General features: G+C 34.6%; 2 protein-coding genes across 9 annotated transcripts in view; both read left to right on the top strand.

Moving 5' to 3' along the window:
• The window catches only part of LOC100378910 (TNF receptor-associated factor 2-like), a 99,492-nt gene extending 95,834 nt beyond the window's left edge, over positions 1-3,658 (top strand). For all 8 annotated transcript variants that reach the window (XM_085492279.1, XM_085492278.1, XM_085492280.1 and 5 more), the window contains one exon: positions 1,321-3,658. In XM_085492279.1, coding sequence (XP_085348405.1) covers positions 1,321-1,545 — 225 coding nt within the window. In that variant the 3' untranslated portion in view covers positions 1,546-3,658. The remainder of the gene's footprint in view (positions 1-1,320) is intronic.
• A 4,943-nt stretch (positions 3,659-8,601) lies between these two features.
• The window catches only part of LOC144361534 (TNF receptor-associated factor 2-like), a 55,178-nt gene continuing 40,281 nt past the window's right edge, over positions 8,602-23,498 (top strand). Inside the window, exons 1-2 of the mRNA XM_085492287.1 lie at positions 8,602-8,823; positions 16,764-16,842. Of these exons, the coding sequence (XP_085348413.1) occupies positions 8,681-8,823; positions 16,764-16,842 (222 nt within the window). The 5' untranslated portion in view covers positions 8,602-8,680. The remainder of the gene's footprint in view (positions 8,824-16,763; positions 16,843-23,498) is intronic.

Genomic DNA, 23,498 nt, shown 5'->3' with positions numbered 1-23,498 from the left:
TAAAAATTGTGTTGGAGAATGGTTTATTGGAATTAAAATTAAATTGTTTTTTTTAGCTCCGCTGTCGACAAAGTCGAGCGGAGCTTATAGTATTACTGAGTGTCCGTCGGCGTCCATTGTCGTCGTCGCCGTCGGTGGGTGGTTCTCGCTCAGACTTGTTCATTTCGTGTGGGTATGTTCAACTGTCTTATTTATAGCGAATATTTTTGTCATTTTTGGTCAAAAATGCTATTTTCGTCTTTTTCTTGAAATTCGCTAGCCCAAATGCTTTGATACTTGGTATGTAGGTACCTTGGGTGGACCTCTCTCAGATTTGCTCATTTCGTGATGATATCTTCATTTCTCTAATTTTGATGAATATTTTTGGTATATTTTTGACTTATCTTTGAAAACTGCTAGTCTGCTTTGATATTGTATATGTAGGTATATCAGGTTGACCTCTGTCAGATTTGTTGATTGTGTGACAATATTTTCAATTCTCTAATTTTGATGAATATTTTTATCATTTTTGGTAAAAGATTATATTTTCGACTTCTTGAAAACTGCTTGTCCAATTTCTTTGATATTGTATATGTAGGTATATCAGGTGGGCCTCTGTCAGATTTGTTGATTTTGTTACAATATTTTCAATTCTCTAATTTTGATGAATATTTGTGTAATTTTTGGTCAAAAAAACATTATTTTCAACTTCTCCTTTGTAAATTTATTTGTAGGTACCTTGGGTGGATCTCAGTCAGATATGTTAATTTCATGACGATATCTTCAATTCTCTAATTTTAGTGAATATTTTTGTCATGTTTCATCAAAAAACATATTTTTGCCTTGTTCTTCAAAACCAGTAGTCCAAATTCTTTGATCCTTGTACACATGCAGCTTGGTTAGACCTTTATTAAATTGGTCCATTTCGTAAAGATATCTTCAATTCTATACTTTTAGTGAAATATTCTCTGCAACAAAATTAAGAAAGTTGCAATATTAAATCAGCTAGCAAGTTTAAAATGCTTCTTAGTCATAGATTTCAGAGCATGCACCACAAACAGAGGAGCTATATCAGCCGACAGGCTGCGAGTTTAAAGGTCATAAAATAAAAGCAAGCTATCTTAAGGAAAAACAAAAAATGACAAAATATTCCTGGAAAACTGTTTTATTTTATTTAATTTCAAGTGTATGAACCCTTAAAAAACCACAATGTATTGAAAGTAAAAAAAAATACTTTTAGATACAATGTGGTATATTACCTTCTTAATGTTTGTTTTGTATAATTCATGCAGACAATCTGAAATGAGGCATAATAAATTCCCATCTCTATATCTTTTTCAGGTCACTTTCATGCTGCTAGATCAAAACAACAGAGAACATGTCATTGATGCATTTCGTCCGGACCCTACATCGAATTCCTTCAAGCGTCCTACCGGCGACATGAATATTGCCAGCGGCTGCCCTTTATTCATGCCTTTATCTCAACTGGACAGCAGTCGATATGCTTACGTAAAAGACGATTGTATTTTTGTCAAGGTGATCGTAGACACTACAGATTTAAACTGAATCATATGGCTCTCATTTCTGGTTTGCCTGTACTGCTGTGTAACTGTTATATGTTCTGCACCTTACAGTGTTGTCATTATTGTTTTCCATCACAACGACTGTTACATACTGCTACTGCCAATTTCTACCTCAATCACAGAGTCTCAGGCAGCCATATTTATCATGGTTATATTATATTTGTTATACATTTATTTATTAACAAATATTTTTAAGAGATGCTCAAGTAAAAGGCTGGGGTGGGCTGATAAAAATTTGTGAAGTGTTTGTCAGCCCACCCCAGCTGTACAAATTTTTTGCTAAAACAATAGTTATAGATAGTAAAGGAATCCATGGTAAATGAACAATTTAAAAGGTTTGTTTGGAGATAACAAAAAAAAACAATTTTAAACAACTAAAGGTTCATTCAGAAAATATAAACAACTATGATATTATGTCGGTAGCAGATACACCAGGTTTCATGAAGACGTGTTTTATTTGAATATTTGTAAATGGTTATAAATGTAAAATGGTGATTGAAAACAACTTGATCAAACTCCTCTCCGTTAACCACTCTGTTATCACTGACTAGCAATTTAACATGCCAGTACTACATGAATTACCGTCATTCGATGGGATCTATATTTTGCAGTTATGGAAGTACATTTAAATACATTTGTAAACGGAAACATGCGTTATAAAACGATTTCTACGGCCATTGAAATAATCTTCGTTCAATTTTGAATTAAGCACGGTGATTACGTTATAAATGTCCACAAAACAAATCTATGCCTTCATGAAACCCAGTGTAAACATCATTCTGATCAGTGGAAAACATTCTGCAGAGCACATAACAGTTACCAGTACATGCAGCTTTCTGACAATGAGTCGTCGTAGACTATAGATTTTCCATCCTGGTTTACAAAAGTTGTAGTTATACATATCGTGTATAACGTATGTATGTATGTGCATATACTATTAGCTACAGCGTCCGTAGAAATAAGAGATGGAATTATTGTCTTCTTATCTAGCCACTGGCATTATTTGTGCCTCATTCGTAATACGTCACAGATTAAAGCGGCATGCAGAGTCACATCATGGGTATAGCATAGAATATCGCATCAAACAGTGAAATTGTATGGTTGTATACTTTTAATGTATTCATTAATTTATTGTACTCTACTTCATTGTACATGCAACGATGTTTTCCCCATCCTTTACAGAATTCAGAATATTTTCCCACACAGTGTTTATCATGGGATATAAGTGAAGATTTGAATTACTTAAAAATCCGCATTAATGTCGTGGTCCAAAATAAATAAATTCTTTATTAACAGTACAGTTACATTTGACGGTGCAGGCATGTATTGCTCATTCGAGAACAAACTCAAGACATTATTTAAATTACATGACTTAATATAAACATCAAAAAGGCGTACCCATGGTTTGTAAGACTCTACAGTGCTGAAAGGGATATGTGTACATCTGCTTTGTTTAAAAGTACGAAACGTCAGAATCTGCATAGCTTTCCGAAATGAGAGTTGTGGTTTATTTCTGTACTGTTCCTGACATTTTATTCACGATACGTTGTTTTGTTATCTGATTTTTTAAAAGAACTAATGGCATATACAGTCACTGTGCTGATCCAGTGATCACAAAGATTTGACCTTTGATATAATACGACAGCCATGTTAAGGTCTGGTCAGTATGGCCACTCAACTACATTAGTTCTGTTTTCTCTGATATCATATTGCATTGTTATAAAATTATATCCATAGATAGGAATTAATTCGTGTGTGAGATTATGCAACTATAAATGTTAGGTCAAAACTTGCTAAATTTATGTATACATATACAGGATTAAGTATAATATCATAATGTAGTTGTGTTCTCTCTGGAAGAAAACGTATTAAAATTGGTAGTAAATCACTACAATTCCTTGACATGCCACCAATCTTAGTGAATATGCATGATTTATCTTGCTCAGTTTCAATTCAAAGCAAACTTATTATTGAGCTGAGAAACTGATAGTGTTCCTTACCCGGGGCAGAAGTTATAGGAAAAGTGATATTACTGTATTTCATAACAAAATGTATAATTTGTCAGTATTTCATAATGAATAAAGCATCATACGATATAGGATTGTATATTCATTTTTTTTTATTGTCTTACCATTCACTGACGAAAATGTTGTTTGTTTAAATTTGTTTACCTCAAAGAATATTCATGCAATGATTTTAAAGCGTAATAAATAATCTGTGTAAACTCTTGACCAAGTTCTGCCAGTAACAGGCAGTGCAATGTTTGATTTTTAATCACGCAGTTTTGTGATAATTAAGTGGCTCATTTCAATAGTTAAAAGTTGTCACTTCAATATTGCTGTAATATATCAAAAGTAAAAGATGAGACCACCAAATGAATTATACCAGTGTCAAAAAAATGCTAATTCAAATTTACATAAACTATTTCATTCTGGTTAAAAGTCTGAATTTAAAAATCTAATATCTAATAATGATTTCATGACTGCAATAGTATAACTTCCAATGTTTTGGTTGTTTTCGTAGCACTGCCTCGTTTTTCCATTAGGATAAAGTACTTTGGGTTAACTGTTCAGTCGATTCAAAGAATGCCTGGAAGCACCTTGAGGAATCTCTCAGTGTTTTTACCAAAGTGTACAGAAAAGTCGCCCAATTTATACAAATGTGCAGATCTGTACATTTTACAGTTATTTTAATTTGTCATAGACATTGATATCAACTCTCAGCGGGTGACCTATATTGATTGGCAGATGAATATATCACTACTCCGGCACTGTGAATATGACAGTTAAGTTTTCCTCTCAGAGTGACTGATCACAGTAGGTGACCGGTCAAACGTTTATTTGGTAACCAAAATAATGATGCGTCTGCTAACAAATAAAATAATGAGAGTTAATCTTTCTTTACTTCCGTCAATCTTTTCATTTTTTTTCGCTTTACAGCTATACTGATGAATTCAGTATAGCGCCACCAAGTGTAAAAATTTATTTCCCATTGTATTTGTTTCACGGCTTGTTTCTGAGTTAATGGTTAAATTTTATTTCATAAATGAGCCATACTTACAAGACAGTTACTATACTGCTTTGCAAAAGGACTGTTCTAGTCACGTGATTTATTCACTTTTAAGTTTTAATTTTCAGTTCCCTACTTTCTGGTGACGTAACGAGGACTTTCAGTGGGCGGATACAGGATTTGTGTATGGAGGTCCAAACTTTAAAATCGCCAGACTAAGTTAATGATTTTTTCATATTATACAAAAACAAATTGAATAATTTTTTCAACGGGCGGTCCGGACCCCAAAAACCCCACACCCCTCTAGATCTGCCACTGACTTTACTTGACTATTACACTGGTATAACATACCGTTGCGCATTCGAACACACAAACTTGATTTGGAACTATACCATTATCAAAAGGGCTTGTTTATATTTACATTGAGGGGCTCACTCTCAATCCTTCAAATTCATGTAGGAAATTTTATTATAATTTAAGACCAATAACTTAGGATAGTTTATAGTCAAAGTACGCACAAAGTGGGAAAGATTTCGTATCATATTCTGTGCATGTCAAAGTGTCTTCAACCGAATAATGTACCAGCTTTAGATAAAATGTGAAGCGAACATTTCGACAGCGTTACATTGAGAAAATCATACTAAGACCTCGTAAACAATTTGAAACAGCACGGTTACTCGTGCGTTATACATACAGTCTGGCCCGCACTTGGACATTTTATCCAAGAAAACTCCGATTATGATTAAACCCACCGCACCAAACCATCTTTAGATATAATATCACTGTAAATAAAAATCGATAAATTACACAAAAACAATAAAAACATTTTTAATAAATATTCATAATGAGAAAGTGTACCGTGGCCTATTCTCTAATGGAATGTGTTGTAAAATTCAAATGGAATGGAGTCGTTCTCAAACAATTTGTATACTAAAGGTCGGCAAGAAGTATTTTAGTAATAAATTGTTTTTATTTTCGTAATAATGTAATTTAAATAAATTCTTACGTCATTTTTATTTTTGATTCTTAAACACAAATTATCAAATTATATTATAAAAATGTAAAATGTGATTTTATCTGTAAAGTGTAAAAACCTATTTTTTACTGTAAATTGAATTTTTATTTTATTTCCTGTAAAAACGTAAAATATTTTTTTTTTATTTCCTGTACCAGCTACCCCCTCCCCCCTATACTGAAAGTGCAGCTGCTAGACACTCTCCCCAAGAGTTGTATAACGTATGAATATTCATGATCCAACTCTTGAAAACATGAGATGATGGATGGTTCGAGTTACGAAAACATTAAGTTACAAAAATAACCACATCCATATTATGAAAAAAAAACGCCAACTTTTACGAAACTACGCCCAAATTGTAACAAAACTTCAAGTTACAGGCAATATACATTTTTGTTTTTGTTGAACGTCCACATATTGCCCGTAACTCGAAGTTCCGTTAACAGTTAATTATCGAGTTACTAAACTTGAAAGTTAAAGCGGGAAGGTTGTCATCTGCGCACGCGCGGAAATTGAGTCCCAAGCGATGATAACAGCACACGCTAAAACACAAAGGCTCATGGATAGACGTTTGTTTGTAAACAATGACACGCTATGGCCATCTGACGCATGTGCAGGTGACGAATCCCCAATTTAAACAAAACCATAAAGTTCGGTTAACTGTTAACTGAAGTTCGCGTTAATAAATTTGGACGTTCAACAACAACAACCACCACCACCACCACCACCACAATGTATGTTGCCCGCAACTCGAAGTTCTGAGTTACAATTTGAGCCTGGGAAAAGTGGGTGTGGTTTCTGAAATATGGTCGTGGTCATTTGTGTAACTCAATGTCCGTAACTCATCAGCATCACTAAAATCTCAAAAGCCACTGACCGACATCGTATTCCAGATAGCTAAATGGACAATACAATCGCCGTTTTTGTGAGCTTTGGGTCTCGTGTTGAAAGTTCCAGAACAATGTGTGAAAACAAAAAAATCTGACTCCAGAAAGGAGTGTATGGTATGGCATATAAACGCTTAAATGATTTTTTAACCACGATTACAGCAATTTATAGAACTAATTACCTCTCCAGTCGTCGATTCTCTACATAAATTCTATTTGAGAATTTTTCACATTTGCGCAGTTTTCTTTTTGTAGCAATTTTCATTCAGTCATTCAGAAATACTAGTATCTGCTTTTCTAAAACTTAAACATTACAATTGTATTTTCCGATTTGTTACAAAGTAACTCATAATGTGAATACTTTATTTTCGCTTGAGATTAATTTTCGCTGAAAGAATGATTCAGTGAAATCAAATCCAGCGAATATACCTTTTTTCATATATTTTATATTCAACTCGTCAAACATCAGTGAAAATAAATTCCATACAAAAGTTTGAATTTGTCGTATATGGTCAGTTCCTTCTTATTGTGTTTGCTGATTGGGTAATGTTGAACTGTCTCATTAAAGAGTGCTGTTCGAATTTCATGTAAACAAAACAACGTATTTTACACGCTATGTGTCGCTTTGTGGCGAACAGGAGGCGACGCATGCGCAGCGACCGCCGCCCGTGAAAATTGACCAGAACTAACGTTGATGTCACAGAGCCATTTTCGGAATGGTTAATTCATTTTGATTTATAAACATTATATTTATAAGATGTTTATAACGACCACAGCTTTATGTCCTTTACTGTAATGGCATAATTTTGAAAATATAAGTTCATATTCACTTTTCAACTACCTCTAATGATTATCTTTCAGCTCTGTCTACTGATTTGTTTTAGCAAATATTTATTCTTTTTGCTATCAAAAATGGCATTTTCTCAAAATTAATACGGTGAAATTACACGACTGACGGTTTTCAAACGATTATAACCGGCCTTGTAGGTGCAATAGTTGGCTGACTAGAATCCCTTTGACCAATGGCGCTAAGGAAAAATATTAGGTCAGTGATTTGAAAATAAAATGTGGAATAATGTCATCGTACGTGTACCAGTTATAGTGCACACTGGTTTCCATGGGCAACTAGATATAAGCATTAATAGGATAATATATGTGCAGACTTTTGTTCATTTTATAGATTTTACCATAGGTCTATGATTTTACACTATCGTACACATCGACAACAAAAAGTTGCGGGTTATATCAATAGCGCCACCATCGGCAAAGACAAATTGTTCTTTGTGACTGAGAGGGCGCCGTCCAATACGGATGGAACAGGTGGACCACGATCTGGACAACAACGTCCCTTTTACAAACAGATAACATAATTTCAGCGACTTCTTAACAAAATAATCCTCAACAAAACTGCGCATGCACACACACAGTGGTTTCTCGAAATGCATGCTAATTAAATAACTTGTCACTGATAAAAGTCACTGAAAACGTTTTGAGCAATCCTCGGGGGCGGACATCCGTGCATTTTCACCGCTTGGCAACCCTCACGGTAAAAACAAAGGCCGAAAACTCGCAGAAAATGGTACTTTGGGATGGTTGTTTAGACTCCCCTGAACAATTGACAAGATTAGCCCTACGTGTGTAACATATATAAATTTGATTGTTCAGGATTACTTCAAAGTTGAGTTTGTGTTGTTTTCTCGAATTTTCACCCGCTCGACCGGCGTTCCACGGCAGCGCACACAGAGCCCATATAAATGCTTGTACAGTGGTGCGCGTCTTGTGACGTAGCTTCGCCCCCGAGAAGAATGAAATATCAACGTGCCTCTATATTCTCCGAGAATTTCGTAACTTTTCGTAAAAAAACATGTGATCCTTTTTATAGTTTGCTGGAGTCTGATCAAAAACGTGTCTCAAAAAACACTTTTACATCAGTTTGTTCGATTAATTTTTCAGCTCGTAACGATGGAATCAGTCAAATTTAGAACTATCATGAAAAGAATTGGCTCAATTTTACTGAAAAGACGAGTCGACGGCCCACAGTCGATTTTTTTACTGACACGATAAAAAACAAAAGTTCAGTGCCACTAGAGGACGCAGTAAATGATGATGGCTTTTTTTCTTGTGCGCATGCGCAAAATGCGACTTGCGTTTGCTAGTCAAGTTCAATGCTGTGGTTTAACTTAAACTACATTCAATAATCCCGGAATATGCCTGGATATATTAAACAAATACTGTTGTCTCCGCTGGAGGATAAGTATCTGTGCACGGCATGCAAGTTGATCTTGAGGAATCCTGTGCAGACATTTTGCGGCCATCGTTATTGTCACACATGTGTTGACGAAATTACAAGGTAAATTATTATTAATTAACGATGTACTTTCATCCAATAATGATACTGCTGGATGGCATTGACATGATTAACGATGGAACAGAAGAAGTACAAATTATACTAGTTGTTGTCTTTGCTTTTGGGGCGCTTTTGATAATATTTATGCTTGGCAGAAAACGACTCTGTTTGACCTTCGTCGATGATGACGCGTGTACAACGTGTTTTTTTTAAATTAACCAATTGAAAAAATATGAACTAATCTCCTGAAATTTGGTATAAGATGTTTAAATAAATATCTAAATTTAGTTAAATTATTGTTACGAACGTTGAGAGACTCCCAAACGAAGCATTTGAATTAAAGATATGTATCAACAAAACCAATTTTACTACCTGCCGTATCAGGACACTTGTCGGCAGCCAGATTGGACGTCACTGTATTTATATTTGGCGGCTCGCTGTTATTATAGATTTCACTGGACAGCAAGACCATTTTTTTCTAAAGTGTTTCATAAGGGCCCCACTACTATGAAACCTGAACCCCAACACTAATAACTATGTGCCCTGAAGAGGAGTTTACAGAATTAGAATTGGGGGGGGGGGGGGCACATGAGGGACAGAGTTATGATTTAGAGTTATGGGGGAGGAGCCCTAGAAAAGACTTACTGTCTACATTTTGTCTACTGACAAAATACCAACCCCAGATATCATTTTAAATTCCTAGCTACAATAGTGACAGTATGCAATATGTTACTTTCCCCATGATGCATTGCAAAAAAAAAAAACCCAAAAGTCTTGTAATCCCAAATTTAGTGAAAATTATAACTACCATCACTGACATTTAAAACACAAGTGTGTGTTTTTGTTTGCATCTTACTTTTCATGTCGGGACATGGCATCACTAGAAACAAACCTTACAGTGACAATCACCAATGAATTAAACAGACAAGCAAAAAATTAATCAAAAACCTTGACCTGTTTACCGGGTTAGCCTACTTACTGGTCAAAACAGGAATAGAGTTTGAATCTTTAGCAAGCACAATTAACCTAATTTTTGTTTGAGAAAAATACATCAAAATTAGACTGAGCGAGAGAGAGAGAGAGAGATGGAAAGTCCCCACAAGATGACCACAATTTTTACTTTTGACATGTAGTGCAATCAGGATTTTAAACAATGATTTTTGTTGATTGCAGAGTAATAATTTCATACAAAAGTATATATAGTATTATAACAGTTAATTTTATCATTAATTATTGCGTGTCACTGTAAATATCAAATGTCTATAAAAAATTAGAACACTGCATGTGTGTACCTTGTGGTAATTAGTATGCTAACCAATATGCAAATTAGCTGAAACTTTGAGACAATTTTCTGGGAAAAACACTGATTTTAAAAAGCCATGGTTTTACTTGATTCTAGTAAATAATTCTATGGCACCTCTGAGTGCACCCAAGTTCTGAGTCCAACTTTAAAGTTCCAAAAATTCAGTAATGCTACAAATATTCAACATGTATGAATCACTAGGAAAAATATATTCCACTATGCCTCATAAATAGTTGTGTTTTTTGATTGGAATCAGACTGTGACAAATCACGTCAACCATTCATGTGACCCATTGTATGCAAATGATTTGTACTCACCGAGACCTTTGTTTCATACCTGTATTCTCCCTTGGGTTCATTGAAAAATAATCATAAAAATAGTCGTATAAAATAAGAGATTAAATTATGTTTCAAAACAATACAACATGCCACAGCAACTCCCCATGTGTGAGGCTGTTATCAAGTTTGAATAAAATCCGTCAGCTTTTTGCTGAGAAATCTTTATACAACTACATTTACACACACACACACACACGACACTACTTATTCCATGAGCTTCCGTGTTTTGAGCTGTGCCCTGTTGTAGGGCAAACCACAATGCTAGACAATAGAGTTATGTGAAATAATATAGGTATGATTACTGGGCATGGAAATATCTCTCCTGTTATACAGACATTTTATATGTCAACCTTCATTTGTCTTTGTCTTTGAGATATTTTCAAGTTATCTGTCGCTTTAAATGTTTACACTGCAAAGGTCGATGAACTTCTATACAAATTGGCACACCTGTCAGAGATGAATGGAGTACATGTAAATGGTGTGCAACGTGTCAGCACCAACTACTATTTCTTATCAGAGGCTGCCATTTCCTAAATACCTGATGAACTAACCAATTTTGTTTGTAAGGGTTGACATGCCTCCTACCCTGGGTGATAAGAAAATAGGCACACAAACATATCACATAGTCCCAAACTAGAATATGGTCTTTATGAAAAAAATGTGGTATACTTATCACTCGCTGTCGTGCTTGTAACTTGCACTTGTAAAAGAGCTCAGGAGAGACCACAGTGATATTTATTGTCCAGAACTGTCGCCTGGCACAAAAATATGTTTTAAAAAAATAAACGTACATAAGGGACGTACATTGTATGCAGTGTAATTCCTGGAATCAGCATTAAATTCCTAAAATCACATTTTCTTTTAATTTAATTTAATAAAAACCTTTTTTTCTTCTTCTTTACTGTTGACTGTCATTGGACAAAGTCTGAAACGGAGTAAAACATAGACTTGTGTTTTGGGTTCCGCCCATGTGTGTATCTGTCTGTTTGTCCATCCTTGTATCTCACACATGACTGAACTGATCTTGTTTCAAAGTTATTACAAAGACAAGTCATGCTGGGGGACATGTGCATGTTGATTTTTTTTTCATTTGGTTGATCTTTGAGAGACCTCAGAAGATTTTTGTCCTAAAAACACCAAAAAAATCAACATTTGCATATGTCATGAACCTGCATGTTTTAACTGGTTTCATTCATTTCTGCATCAACCTCTTTCTCAGAGACATTTTCACAAGTTTGGCTTAAATTTGGTACAAAGATGAGACATAATGGGTTGAATGTTTTCTTAAATTTATTCTGGATTTGGTTAAAATTACATAAATGGTGACCATTTTTGTCCCAAAAAAACATACCGGTACCAACTGTTTCTCAGCCATACCTGTGTGACAATTTCATTCAAACTTGGTATGAACAATCACTCATGATGGATTACTAGTGCACATGAGTTTCTTTTGTGATTTGATTCAAACTGGTCAACTGACAGCCATGTTTGTTTTATTTGTGTCCTTAAATAAAACTGATTAAATTTAACTGATTTTGACAAATATATCACTGGTTTATACAATTTGTGGATTATACTTTTTTTATGATTTTATTCTTAGGTGTAATTTCGAGTGAACAAAACCTGAATGCCAATTGAAGTAAAAGATTATTTTTACCATTATTACCAAACGCTTCAGCGTGGTATTAAGAGTTTGTTTTCAGGGGTGGGTGATACCAAGGTGGGAAATGGATGCACATATGGGGTTAATTCCTTGAATTGCAATATAGAGGGTTCAGGCTGAAATACAATATATAGTGTTTTCATGTTTCGTCTGATATTTCTGTGGTATTCTGCTGCTGTAAGTAATGCACGATTTGTTCCGAAATTCAGTATATTGTGTGTATTCCAGGGTTATTCGTTTTTTGCTGAAAACACCCCTATTTTTTAGTGGCAGAGTTTGAATAGTCTCACTCCCACTGGGAAATCTGCATTGTTGCTTGAATGTGTGTTAATTAAACACATTTTCCAGACCGGCGAAAGAGTATGCAACAGCCAATTTTAACAGCCTGTCACGTGATTTTAGTCTGAATGTCAACATGAAGAGGCTAGTCCATTTTACGCAGGAGTAATTGGGAGTAGAATATGTGAGGGATAGTATCAACAGAGATGTGTATAGTGAAAAGTAATATCTATCCTTCATTTACATCTCTGAGCATTTCTGTTTTAGTATATTGGTTTGAAAATGTTGAACTTGCATGATTTGCAATGTGTTTTTTTAATGGGACTCCCCTATTGATCGAATCCCGGGTTTGAACGAGAACGCCACACCACGTGATTCGTTTGAATACAATGCTGATGGCAAACATGCCGTGTTACTGCGGTACTCCACTGACGGGATGACTTACTGCATGCTACAACTTCGCTTGTGATGTTGCTTGTTAGCCATGGATTACATGAATCTTGATTACCAGTCAAATGTTGCTCATTTGACGTTGGTAATCTTTATTTGGAACCGAGTAACTTCCTGGTACTTCGTACTATGATAAAACTCAGTCAACATACATCAAGTTCTCTCAATCGTAGTATTCCATGTGATGTACACCTAATATGCCAAAAATGTTGCTGAACGATTTGAACTGAATAAAAATAACAGACGAAAATTTGTTTACAAAATAAAAATACTTCGGTTGCCAATGAAAACCGGTAAAAAACAAGCAATATGTTTTCGGCTGTTATCATGGAAGGGACATGAACGTGAAGCTAACGTCTGTTTATAACTAAAACCGGGCACCTTATACGAGGTTTGCAAAATAACATGGCAGTCATTAGAAGTCACTTTATTTTATTGTTAGGACGTATTCAACCGTTAAATGTATAATTTCCTATCGTTTTGCGATAGTATTTTCTAGATTGGAAGCAGCATTTACATTTTATTCAAAGTTCAAAGCTGCGTTGGGATTCCGTTGACAGTGGTAACAATGTCGGCGCCGGTGATCTCTTACCAGTGCGCAACGTAGCCAAAATAAAAGGCATGATCATTTGGGCACTGCTGTTACAAGACTTTGGCTGTTGCCATGGTAGCGGTGGGTCAGGATTGTTTTTCCAATTAGTGATGGTACGACCTGCCTGTCAAGTATGAACCGTGACAAAATCAGCCAAGCCAAAAAAAAATCACAGAAGAGTTAAAAAGCCATTCCTGCTGAACAGTTACTCTAACTTCAGGGTCAACTTTCTCATTAATGAAAAAATATATCAAAAATTCAAATAGTAACTTTTTGCCCACACTCCAGCCGAGTACAATGAGCTATGTCTGAGGTGTTGTATCACAGGGAGTTGGACAAACTTGTGTATTTTAATAAATTATTGAATAATAAAATGTTATATAACTTTTCTTTTACCCCCCTCCCCTTCCTGGTATCTATTTCAAGTATTTTTTGTCAGGTTCAAATCGTTCACCAGAATTTTTGGCATGTTAGATGTACATCACATAGAATACTAGGATTGGGAGAACTTAATGTTTGTTGACCACCTGGAATCTGAGTTTTATAAATCTTGAAGGGCTCTCGGAAGATCCACCCGCTGCCTGGACCCGCAGTAAAATCTCCGATTAATATGGAGCCGCAACCATCAACATCGATATACCATGAGGTTTCTGCTGGCGACGTTGCGGCGTTACTCAGTTCCAAATAAAGATTACCAACGCCAAATTAGCACAATTTAACCGGTAACCAAGACTCAGTCTATCCACGACAAGCAAGCAACATCACAAACGAGGTTGTAGTGTGCAGCTCACGAGTCAGCGACGACCGATTTCAACGAAAGTCATTCCGTCAGTGGAGTACCGCAGTTGCACGGCATGTTTGCCAATGTACAGATCTGTGGAGGAACTTTTAACTTCAACATCAACCGTGTATCGTAGTCGCCCAGTTTAAGTTCTGGTTCTGTCGTGGTCCCAACTAAAGGGCGACAGTCGTCGTGTCGCGTCCTGTTCGATATGGGACTCACAGCGACGTATACAACGCGTGTAAAATACATTGTTTATTTACATGAAATTCGAACACGCGCTGTGCTACGACCACCGCGCTTAAACATCCACGAGTTATTTATTCGGACAATGACTTAAATTAGACGTCTGATTATTTTATTTTCACACGTACAGCGACACGCGTTCTACACTGACAAGCGTTGCTAGGTCGCAGCACTGTCTTGGAGCATATTAATGGGCAATTGGGTTCCCCGATCTAAATTTCTATCCCGGTTTGTTGCACGTTCTTTTTTAATATGACATAATCAAATATGGGACATGTGTATAATAACAGAACCCCACACCCTCCCCGTGGCTTCGCTCGTGAAAGTACGGCAGCAGGATACACCGCATCACTCGTGAAAATAACTTCCATACGCAATGAAAGCCACGGGGAGGGTATCTGTCATAATACTTCATTATCACTGAAAACATTTTTCCCCTGAAATAAATTCCAGTGAATATGCCATTTCCCTCATACTATATTGAGACACAGCGCAGTGAAAATTAGATTCACATGTAATGCTTGAAAACATGTCAGCAAAAATAAATTAAGTGAAATTCTACGTGACTTCATAATAGTTGGAAATGAACACATTACACCCGACCCTACCACTCCATATACAATGTAAACTACACCCCAAAACATCCTTTCACCCACAGTTACTACCGTGTTTCACCAGTGTATTCTATTTGACGTCAGGAGAAATTGAAATAAACAAATTAATTATAATTTCAGCCTCTAGTTGACCACTGATTAAATAAACTACCTCGTCTATATGTCAACTTGCAGTTATTCGTTGCCTACATCAGTGACTTCAAAATATATGTTTCAATCCCAGGAATTTCACTCGCTGTTAATTGCATGGGAGTGGCAGTCTTTAATGAATTTCTATTGTCATGTCAATTTCTTGCGATTACTCGAACATTAAGCTGTAACCACATACCGCCTAGGTGCTGTAATTAAATCCTGGTGTAAGCACCATAAGAACTATGAACAATGCATGTGAAGCCAGCTGTGGGGTATATTCAATCCTATAGATTTCTCATTGTTTGGTAACTATTTGCTGCAAATGCAACAAAAATCAATATAAAAAATATTACCCACACAGTATTCTACAGGTTACTTGTTTTATTTATAATCCATCCACATCTTTCATTGTTAATAATTGACACGATCACCTAAAAACTGGGATTGTGTTATTGACAATGATTTGTTTGGTATTTATAATTTACTAATGATGGGAAAAGTTTATTTTTTATGTCTGAATTCATCAACATATTATGTGAAATGTACAGTTTAGCTCAACACCATAAAAGTAGTTTTCTAACATCTGCTCATGTCTGCTCCTGATTGGCAAGGAGACTGCATTAATTCAATGGAAAATATTGATATTGATTTCAGTGAAAGTTAATGAGCAATTCCCTTTGCACTAAAAAACTAAAATAGCCTTAAATCTTATCAATACAAGAGCTGGAATGGCTTGGAATTTTTCTTTTTTGTTAAGGTATTTGTACCCTGATACCATTGTTAAATATAGGTTATAAATCTGGCAGAAAATATAGATGCAGAGATGACCACCAACAGTAATTATTGAAATAAAGCCCAATACAGCAGTTAGTACTTGTAACTCTCAGACTTGAATACTTAAATTTCTGTGGATACCATACAAACTCAATTTTGCATACTCTAAAAATTTGACCACCTAATTATTTAGCAATATTTTTATAATTTATTCAACAGATTACAAAATTGTCCTGTTTTTTGTTTTGTCCACCTCACATTTTCTTCTTGGATCATACAAAAGTGACCTACTTTACTGAGGCTCTAACAGCCTTGCTCACTACAAAAACTGTTACATGTATTTCTTTGGTTTGCTATGACATAAAAGTAAACTTCAAGTTGGTTTTATTGTGCACAAATGTTTTTGGAACTGCGATCAATTCTGTATCCACCATGTTTTCTGTATCACAAGTTGACCTGTCATAGTGTCCTTTGACCTGATAGGTTAAGAATGCCATTAACCAATCAGAATTGTGGTACTACAATGTTTCAAACGCATGTGAAATTGTTTATGTTGATTTTAAAACTTAACAAATGGTAATTAATTTCAATATTTCTTCATGAAATGTTTTATTTTAATTACATAAAGATGTACAATCAATTCATGATCATGTTAAAATAAAAAAATGTTTTTCATCTAAATCATTATTCAAACTGTTACATAATCTTAGCTTTTTAACAGTAATTAATTTAACTCATTAACAGTTTCAATTATATTATTCTTCGTTACAGCCAACCAGGAATACACAAATGCATTGCATGCCAAGAAGACAACCATGATGATCAAGAGACCACCATCACTGCGGAACAGGTTAGTAGTTATGCAAGTCAAGTATTTAGAAAAAACCTTAAAGTTTGTAATTTCACGATTGAAGATCCTCAAAATATATTTGTTATGAAGGAAATAGCTGAGAGTTCTTCATGGTTTCCTTTGAGTCTGACCATATTTTACCATATTAGGAAACGTGAATTCCAAATATGGAATGAATACGTGCGTTAGCATCCTCTAATAATAAAAAACAATCATGGCTGTCCCCAGGGTTTGACTGGACCCCACACAAAGATGTTTGCCAAATCTGTTCTAAACGTTTTGGATTTTGACATTTCCATGATGTATTCCTGGGAGAAAAAGATGTATAATAATAAGGTTATTACGAGGATACTGCAAAGTATGCACTCAGACAGTACGTGTCTTTGTTCATACTTTGTGGTACACTCATAATAACCTCATAATATTCTGTGAATTTTGCGACTCTAATAATTCCTCACAGTATGCAGTGAATTAAACCAATATTAAGTATGATAAGTTGAAGAGAATATACAAATACACAAAATTCATTCTGAATTCAGCGACATACATGTACAAACATGTTGTCTTGCATATTTTGGTGTTTTCAACACAGAAGGTTCAATTCTGTTTCGACCCCATTGTTTTAGTAAGTTTTTCTTCTGCATTTGTTTGTCAACCCAGAACTTGAACACTGATGCCTGTAAACTTTTGAAACTTCTCAAGTACTTTGAGGACTATGAGGACTGGTACGCCTTACTTTCAGAATTTTAATTGGTTGGCAGGCAGCCATCTTGTAATGAAGTTAAACAGGCATTCTAGGTTTTTTACTAAACATTTTTGATCTGAAATTTGTTTTTTTAGCATTTATTTATAACATTCATTAATGTTTGCAAATCTTTGTGATTTGTTACATGGTCTGGCTGCCATCATTGATTGCACATGTCATGCACAGTCACATGGTCAGGAATTCGTTAACTGATCAAAATTAGTGAGCAGAATGTTCTATTGGAGGTGAGGGGGAGGGGTGTTAAAATCAGTGATACCCTTAATGTGCTGTAGCGGGACTATTATTTGCATACTTGTTTTCATCTTCTAATTGTGACTAAATGACTACAAAAATACCCAGGAAAGTATATATTTTTGGAATCGCCAGACTTCAAGCTTTTCACAAGTGTATTTTGCATGCCCGTATCTGCAATCTACGACGCGTTACTCAATCAAAGGTGAAAAATTACTTTTTCTGTAAAAAAAATAATTACGCATTTATGCTAGCGATAAGAAGTATTTTTTTCACGTTTCCTCGTTGTTCAATAGTCTGGTAAATTGAATGTGTCTGGTCAGTTTTATTCAAGCAACTCATTTTAAAAAATAGTGTGCTGAATTTCAATTACTGTTTTAGTCGCATTGCCCCCAACTCAAACCACAACTCGTTGGTAAATAATCGATGAAATAGTTTGTCTGGACACATTCAAGCTCCTCTCACTGTCACCCAAAAGCTGTGAAAATTTGGTGTTAATCCGACGACAATAAGTATACGTTATTTTTTGTTAAAGACCTTGTATTTTGAAAAACATAAACTCCTAGAAAACGTCCATGAAGTAACAGCAAAGATTTTCAAGCTTGTTTATCGGCACAATCAATTTGTTTTCCCATCAAGGTCTGTTTTAACATGTGTAGGGACATCCAAATGTGTAAGGCTATTGGAAACCAAAAAAATAAAGGAATGGGATAGCTATAATTGGATAAATTCGGCATATGAAAACACCAAAATCAATGATTTTTTTTCAGTGGCTGTGTGACCTTGTGTCTAACACATTCATATGCAAATGACTAATCTGTGAAATAAACAGGGGCAGAGACAAACCACTCAAATGTTTGGAAACACTCTCTGTGTTTCAGATAGCTACTGATAACACATCCTAACATTGCTTTGTCTTGAGTTTATCTTTGAAACTTATAGGCACACAGATTAAACCTGTGTTGTTGATTTTGGAAAACACTACTGAGGCTGCCTTTCTTCCCTTCAGAAAATCTACATTTTAACCAACTTACATGACATTCTATGTTATGTTGACTTTATCACATGAAAGTTTATAATAATAATAACTTTATTACACTACTAAAAAACCTTCAGAGGGTTTTTGTATGGTAAGGAACATAAATACATACAATACATAAGAGATAAAAAATAAAATGTTAGTAAAATAAAATAAATTAATTACTTTCTGTGGTTTTAAAAATTGTGCTCTTTAAGTATTTTGCTAAAGCTATATTATTCTCCATAATCTTTTTAAATATGGAATTCACATCCATTGTGTAAATATTTATTGAACACTCATCAAACAGTTTTTTTCTTTGTTCTATATAGCCAGTACAAAATAGCAGGAAATGTTTTTCATCTCCTAATGCTTTAGTGTTACATTTATTACAGTGTCTATTTTCTAATTCTATTTTGGGCTTTGTTCTTCTACCTAATTCTATTTCTAAGTTGTGGTCACTCAGACGGAATTTTGAAAGCATTTTCCTGAGACTGAAATTTGAAATGTTTTGCAAATAATTTTCCATATTATAGCTTACTTTGAATAGTTTGTATGTTCTCAGTTTTGTTCCCCTATTTTCATTGGTTTCACTGAAATTTAGTTTTTCTCTCCATCTTTGAATATAAAACTCAGATAGTCTGAGTTTTACTTTTTTTAGTATTTGATTCCAATTTTCCATATTGTGATCATTTTTTATTTTAATTAGATCATGTCCCAGTGTAGCATTAATAGTCCTTACCCAGTTTGAATTAATTTTTATCATTTCATCCAGGGCTAATTTTAAAATGTGATTATCTGGCAGACTATATAGTCTATGGCAGTATTTAATTTGAGCCAAATTAATTTTTAATTTTACTGGTAACCTACCAAGTTCTGCTTTCAAACCACTAATTGGCGTCATTTTACTCACTCCTAGGATAAACCTGTAAAAATGACTGCAAACTTGCTCTAAACTGTTACTGTCAGTTGTGATTTCATTGGCCCAGATTTCTGCACCATACATGAGTATAGGTGAAATTAATTGGTCGAAAATTTTCAAACTAAGTGCTGGTGAAATTATTTTGTGGTTTAAGACTGTTTGTCTGATGCTGAAAAGAGCCTTCATTGATTTATTTTTTAACATAGATAAGTTTGTTTTAAATTTCCCATTTGGAGTAAATATTGCCCCTAAATAGCAAAACTCGCTAACAGCTGTTATGTCTTGGTTGTTGATTTTAAAATTCATGTTTTTAATCAGTCTGTTGCTGCAATTAAATACCATGACTTTAGTTTTCTTTACGTTTACTTCTAAATTCCAATTTATACAATAGTCATTTAATTTGTTCAGACAGCTTTGTAGGCCGTCTTCCGTTTCTGAAATAAGTGCAAGGTCATCTGCATATTGGATGCAATTTATAGGTTTCTCGCCCATTAGAACTGGTTTATCAATTTGATCCCCAAATAATTCTGGCAGATCGTTCAGAAAAATGTTAAATAAAGTTGGTGATAAATTGCAGCCTTGCTTAACTCCACAGGTAGACTGAAATCCATCAGTTATACCCTCTGACAATTTAATTTTATATTTAATATCCTTATACATAGATTTTATTATTTCATAAAAGTTCCCCGTGATACCACTGTTTTGTAACTTCAGAAAGAGTGCATCCCTCCAGATGCTGTCGAAAGCCTTTCTAAAGTCAACAAAACATGTGTATAACCGTCTTCCAGAACTGCTGCTTTTATTTTTATTATAAATTGTTTTTTCAACTGCTGTTTTTAACAGGAAAATTGCGTCTGTCGTTCTCCTGTCTTTCCTAAAGCCAAACTGCATGTCGGTAAATAAATTATTTTCTTCCAAGTATGTGGTCAATCTTTGATTCATTATGCCAGTAAATAGTTTTGAGAGACAACTTGTTAATGCAATAGCTCTATAATTACCAAGATTTAATTTGTCGCCTGATTTGTGTAGTGGAACAAGAATCGTAGATTTCCAGGTTGCAGGAAATTTTCCACTATCTAGAATACAGTTGAAAAGTTTCTGTAAACATCTTATCATTAACTTATTTTTGGTTTTCAACATTTCATTGGCAATGCTGTCATCAGCAGCTGATTTATTGTTTTTTAGTTTGCTAACAGCGCTAAGAATTTCTTTGTATGTGATATTTGAGTTTAGATATTGGTTGGGAATTTGTCGCATTTCTTTTTCTATAAGATTATTTTGTAACTCATGATTTTTAATGTTTGTTTTATTATAGAGTTTTGAAAAATGATCAATCCAATTTTTTCCGGATATTGTTGTGTCTTGATTTTTGGTCTTTTGATTACGTAGGCTTTTCAGCACAGACCAGTACTCATTTTGGTTGGCACTGTCCATATGTTCAAGTTTGGACACCAACATGTTTTTATATTCTCTTTTTTTATATTTTATAAGTTTTGTATAATGCTTTTTAAGAGTATAATATTGGTGTTTGATATACGGGTTGGTTGGTTGTTTTGTTAGCAACTTAGAGGTACTAATTAATTCCCTTTTTAGTGTAGAACACGACTTATCAAACCATTGTTGTTGTTTTGGATGTTTATAGTTTTTATTATTTATTGTTCTTTTATTGGTTACTTTTTTAAGGCAATTATCTGCTGCATTAATTAATATTTTGTTGAATTGATCTGTTGGTTCATTGACATCACTGTCTTTGAAATCATTGGCAAGGTAGTTTTTGAACATTGTTTCAAAATTTGAATTTTGTAACATGATTTTGTACTTTTGCTTTGCCTCAACGTCCCAAATGAATTTTTTTTACAGTGCGGTTTCAATTTATTCACAAGCTTTGTGTTCTTGGTGTGATTGTAATTTACAGTTAGTGAGAAACCAATAGGACAATGATCTGACAAGTAATTAATATCATGAATTTTAAGATAATCAATATGTCTGTGTAAATCCTTTGTGCTAATGCAGTAATCAACTGTACTTGAACCGACCGGATTATGACAGGTAAAGTTTCCATTTAAATCACCTATCTTCCTACCATTGGCTATTAAAAGATTATTTATAGTACAAAGATCGACTAATTGTTTGCCAAACTTATTGTTAGTTTTATCTTGGGTGTGCCTTTTTTCAAAATTTTCTAAAGTGTAATTATTTGGAGTGGGTACATGAATGTTATCTCCAAAAGCAATGTAATCAATTAGATTTCCAGTGCGACTATTGAAATCACCTGTTATAATTACCTGGCCCTGATTGGAGAAAACTGTTATTTCTTTTTCTAAAATGCCAAAGTAGTCAACATCTAAGTGATAAACCGAATTTTCGGGTGGAATGTATATACAACCCAAATAAATATCATTTTCTAATGAGAAAAATTCCTTGTCCAATTTACACCAAAGGAAGTCGTTAATTTCAGACTTTATTTCCCTCAGCCCTCCCCTCAACCCTGATTTAAACAAAATTGCCACTCCCCCAGAGTTCCTCCTACTTCTAGCTGATTTGCATTTTCTGTCTGTTTTAAAATAACTATAACTATCTAATACATCTAATGAACTACTATTACTACCTAGACTACCTAACCACGTCTCTTGTAAGCACAAAATATCAAATTTCTTTAAAATAGAAGTAAAATCAGATTCTACACACTTAGCACCAAGGCCGTGAATGTTCCAACTACCTACATTAAGATTAGTCTGCCTAATACTGTTGACAGTTGTTGTTTTCATCATTATTCTATTCTCCACGATACGGGGTTGCAGGCCACAAATTTTTGTTTTTTAAATGAAAAGTAATAAAAAAAAAAATTTAAAGTAAAATATAATGACATTGATAATTACTTAATGTTGTGATGATGATCTGCTGGAATATTGAAGTTAAATATTAGTAGTTGTAGTAGTCATGGTTTATAATTCTATTGTTTGTCTGCCTCTCTGATCGTTGAATGTATTTGTTGTCTGTATGTTGATAGCTCTTGTTTACATGGTCATCTTCATAACCTCCACTGTGATAGTAAAATTGGTCAGTAGCTGCAGGACTGTAGTGAGAATCTTGATGATCATTATCATATCGTCGATGTGAATGATGTTTCTTGGAATGATCATAGTAATATGCACTGTCGTAATGGCTATTATGGTCATAGTAGTTTTCACGATTGTTGTGTCTGCTATGGTACTGAATGGGACGATTGTATTGTTCATCATGATGTTGTATGTAAGCCTGGGTATACTGATACTGATCATGGTTTTGGTTTCTGGAATTATTATTCCAATCTGATCTTGGTTGATAAGACTTGTGTTTGTCATATTTGTGATACTGTTGTTGATCATGACTACCAGAATTTCTCGTTTTCTGGTATTGAGGGTGAGTATTTCTCTGGACATGAGCAGCTGTGCGTTTGATGTCAGCTACTAGTAGACTGGTGCCTTTAATGTTAATATGGATTCCATCACTGGAATACATATCCTTAGCACTGCTTAGCTTCCTATGTTCCACAAATAAACAGTTCATAGTGTTATTGCATTTAAGTCTGGTTGTACTGTTTATATCATCTATCACTGTGTTTATGTTAGCTTTATCGTTGAACTGTGGTAGAATACATGACACTGCTGTCAGCCCACTAAACTTTCCAGTGGCACAGTCAATTAAACAGTTCATTTGTTGACCAACTGACTCTGCAC

This window comes from Saccoglossus kowalevskii, chromosome 17 (genome assembly GCF_978046115.1).
Source record: "Saccoglossus kowalevskii chromosome 17, keSacKowa6.1, whole genome shotgun sequence".
NCBI lineage: Eukaryota > Metazoa > Hemichordata > Enteropneusta > Harrimaniidae > Saccoglossus > Saccoglossus kowalevskii.
Note: the sequence above shows the minus strand (reverse complement) of the source record. Positions and strands in the feature narration are given on the sequence as shown.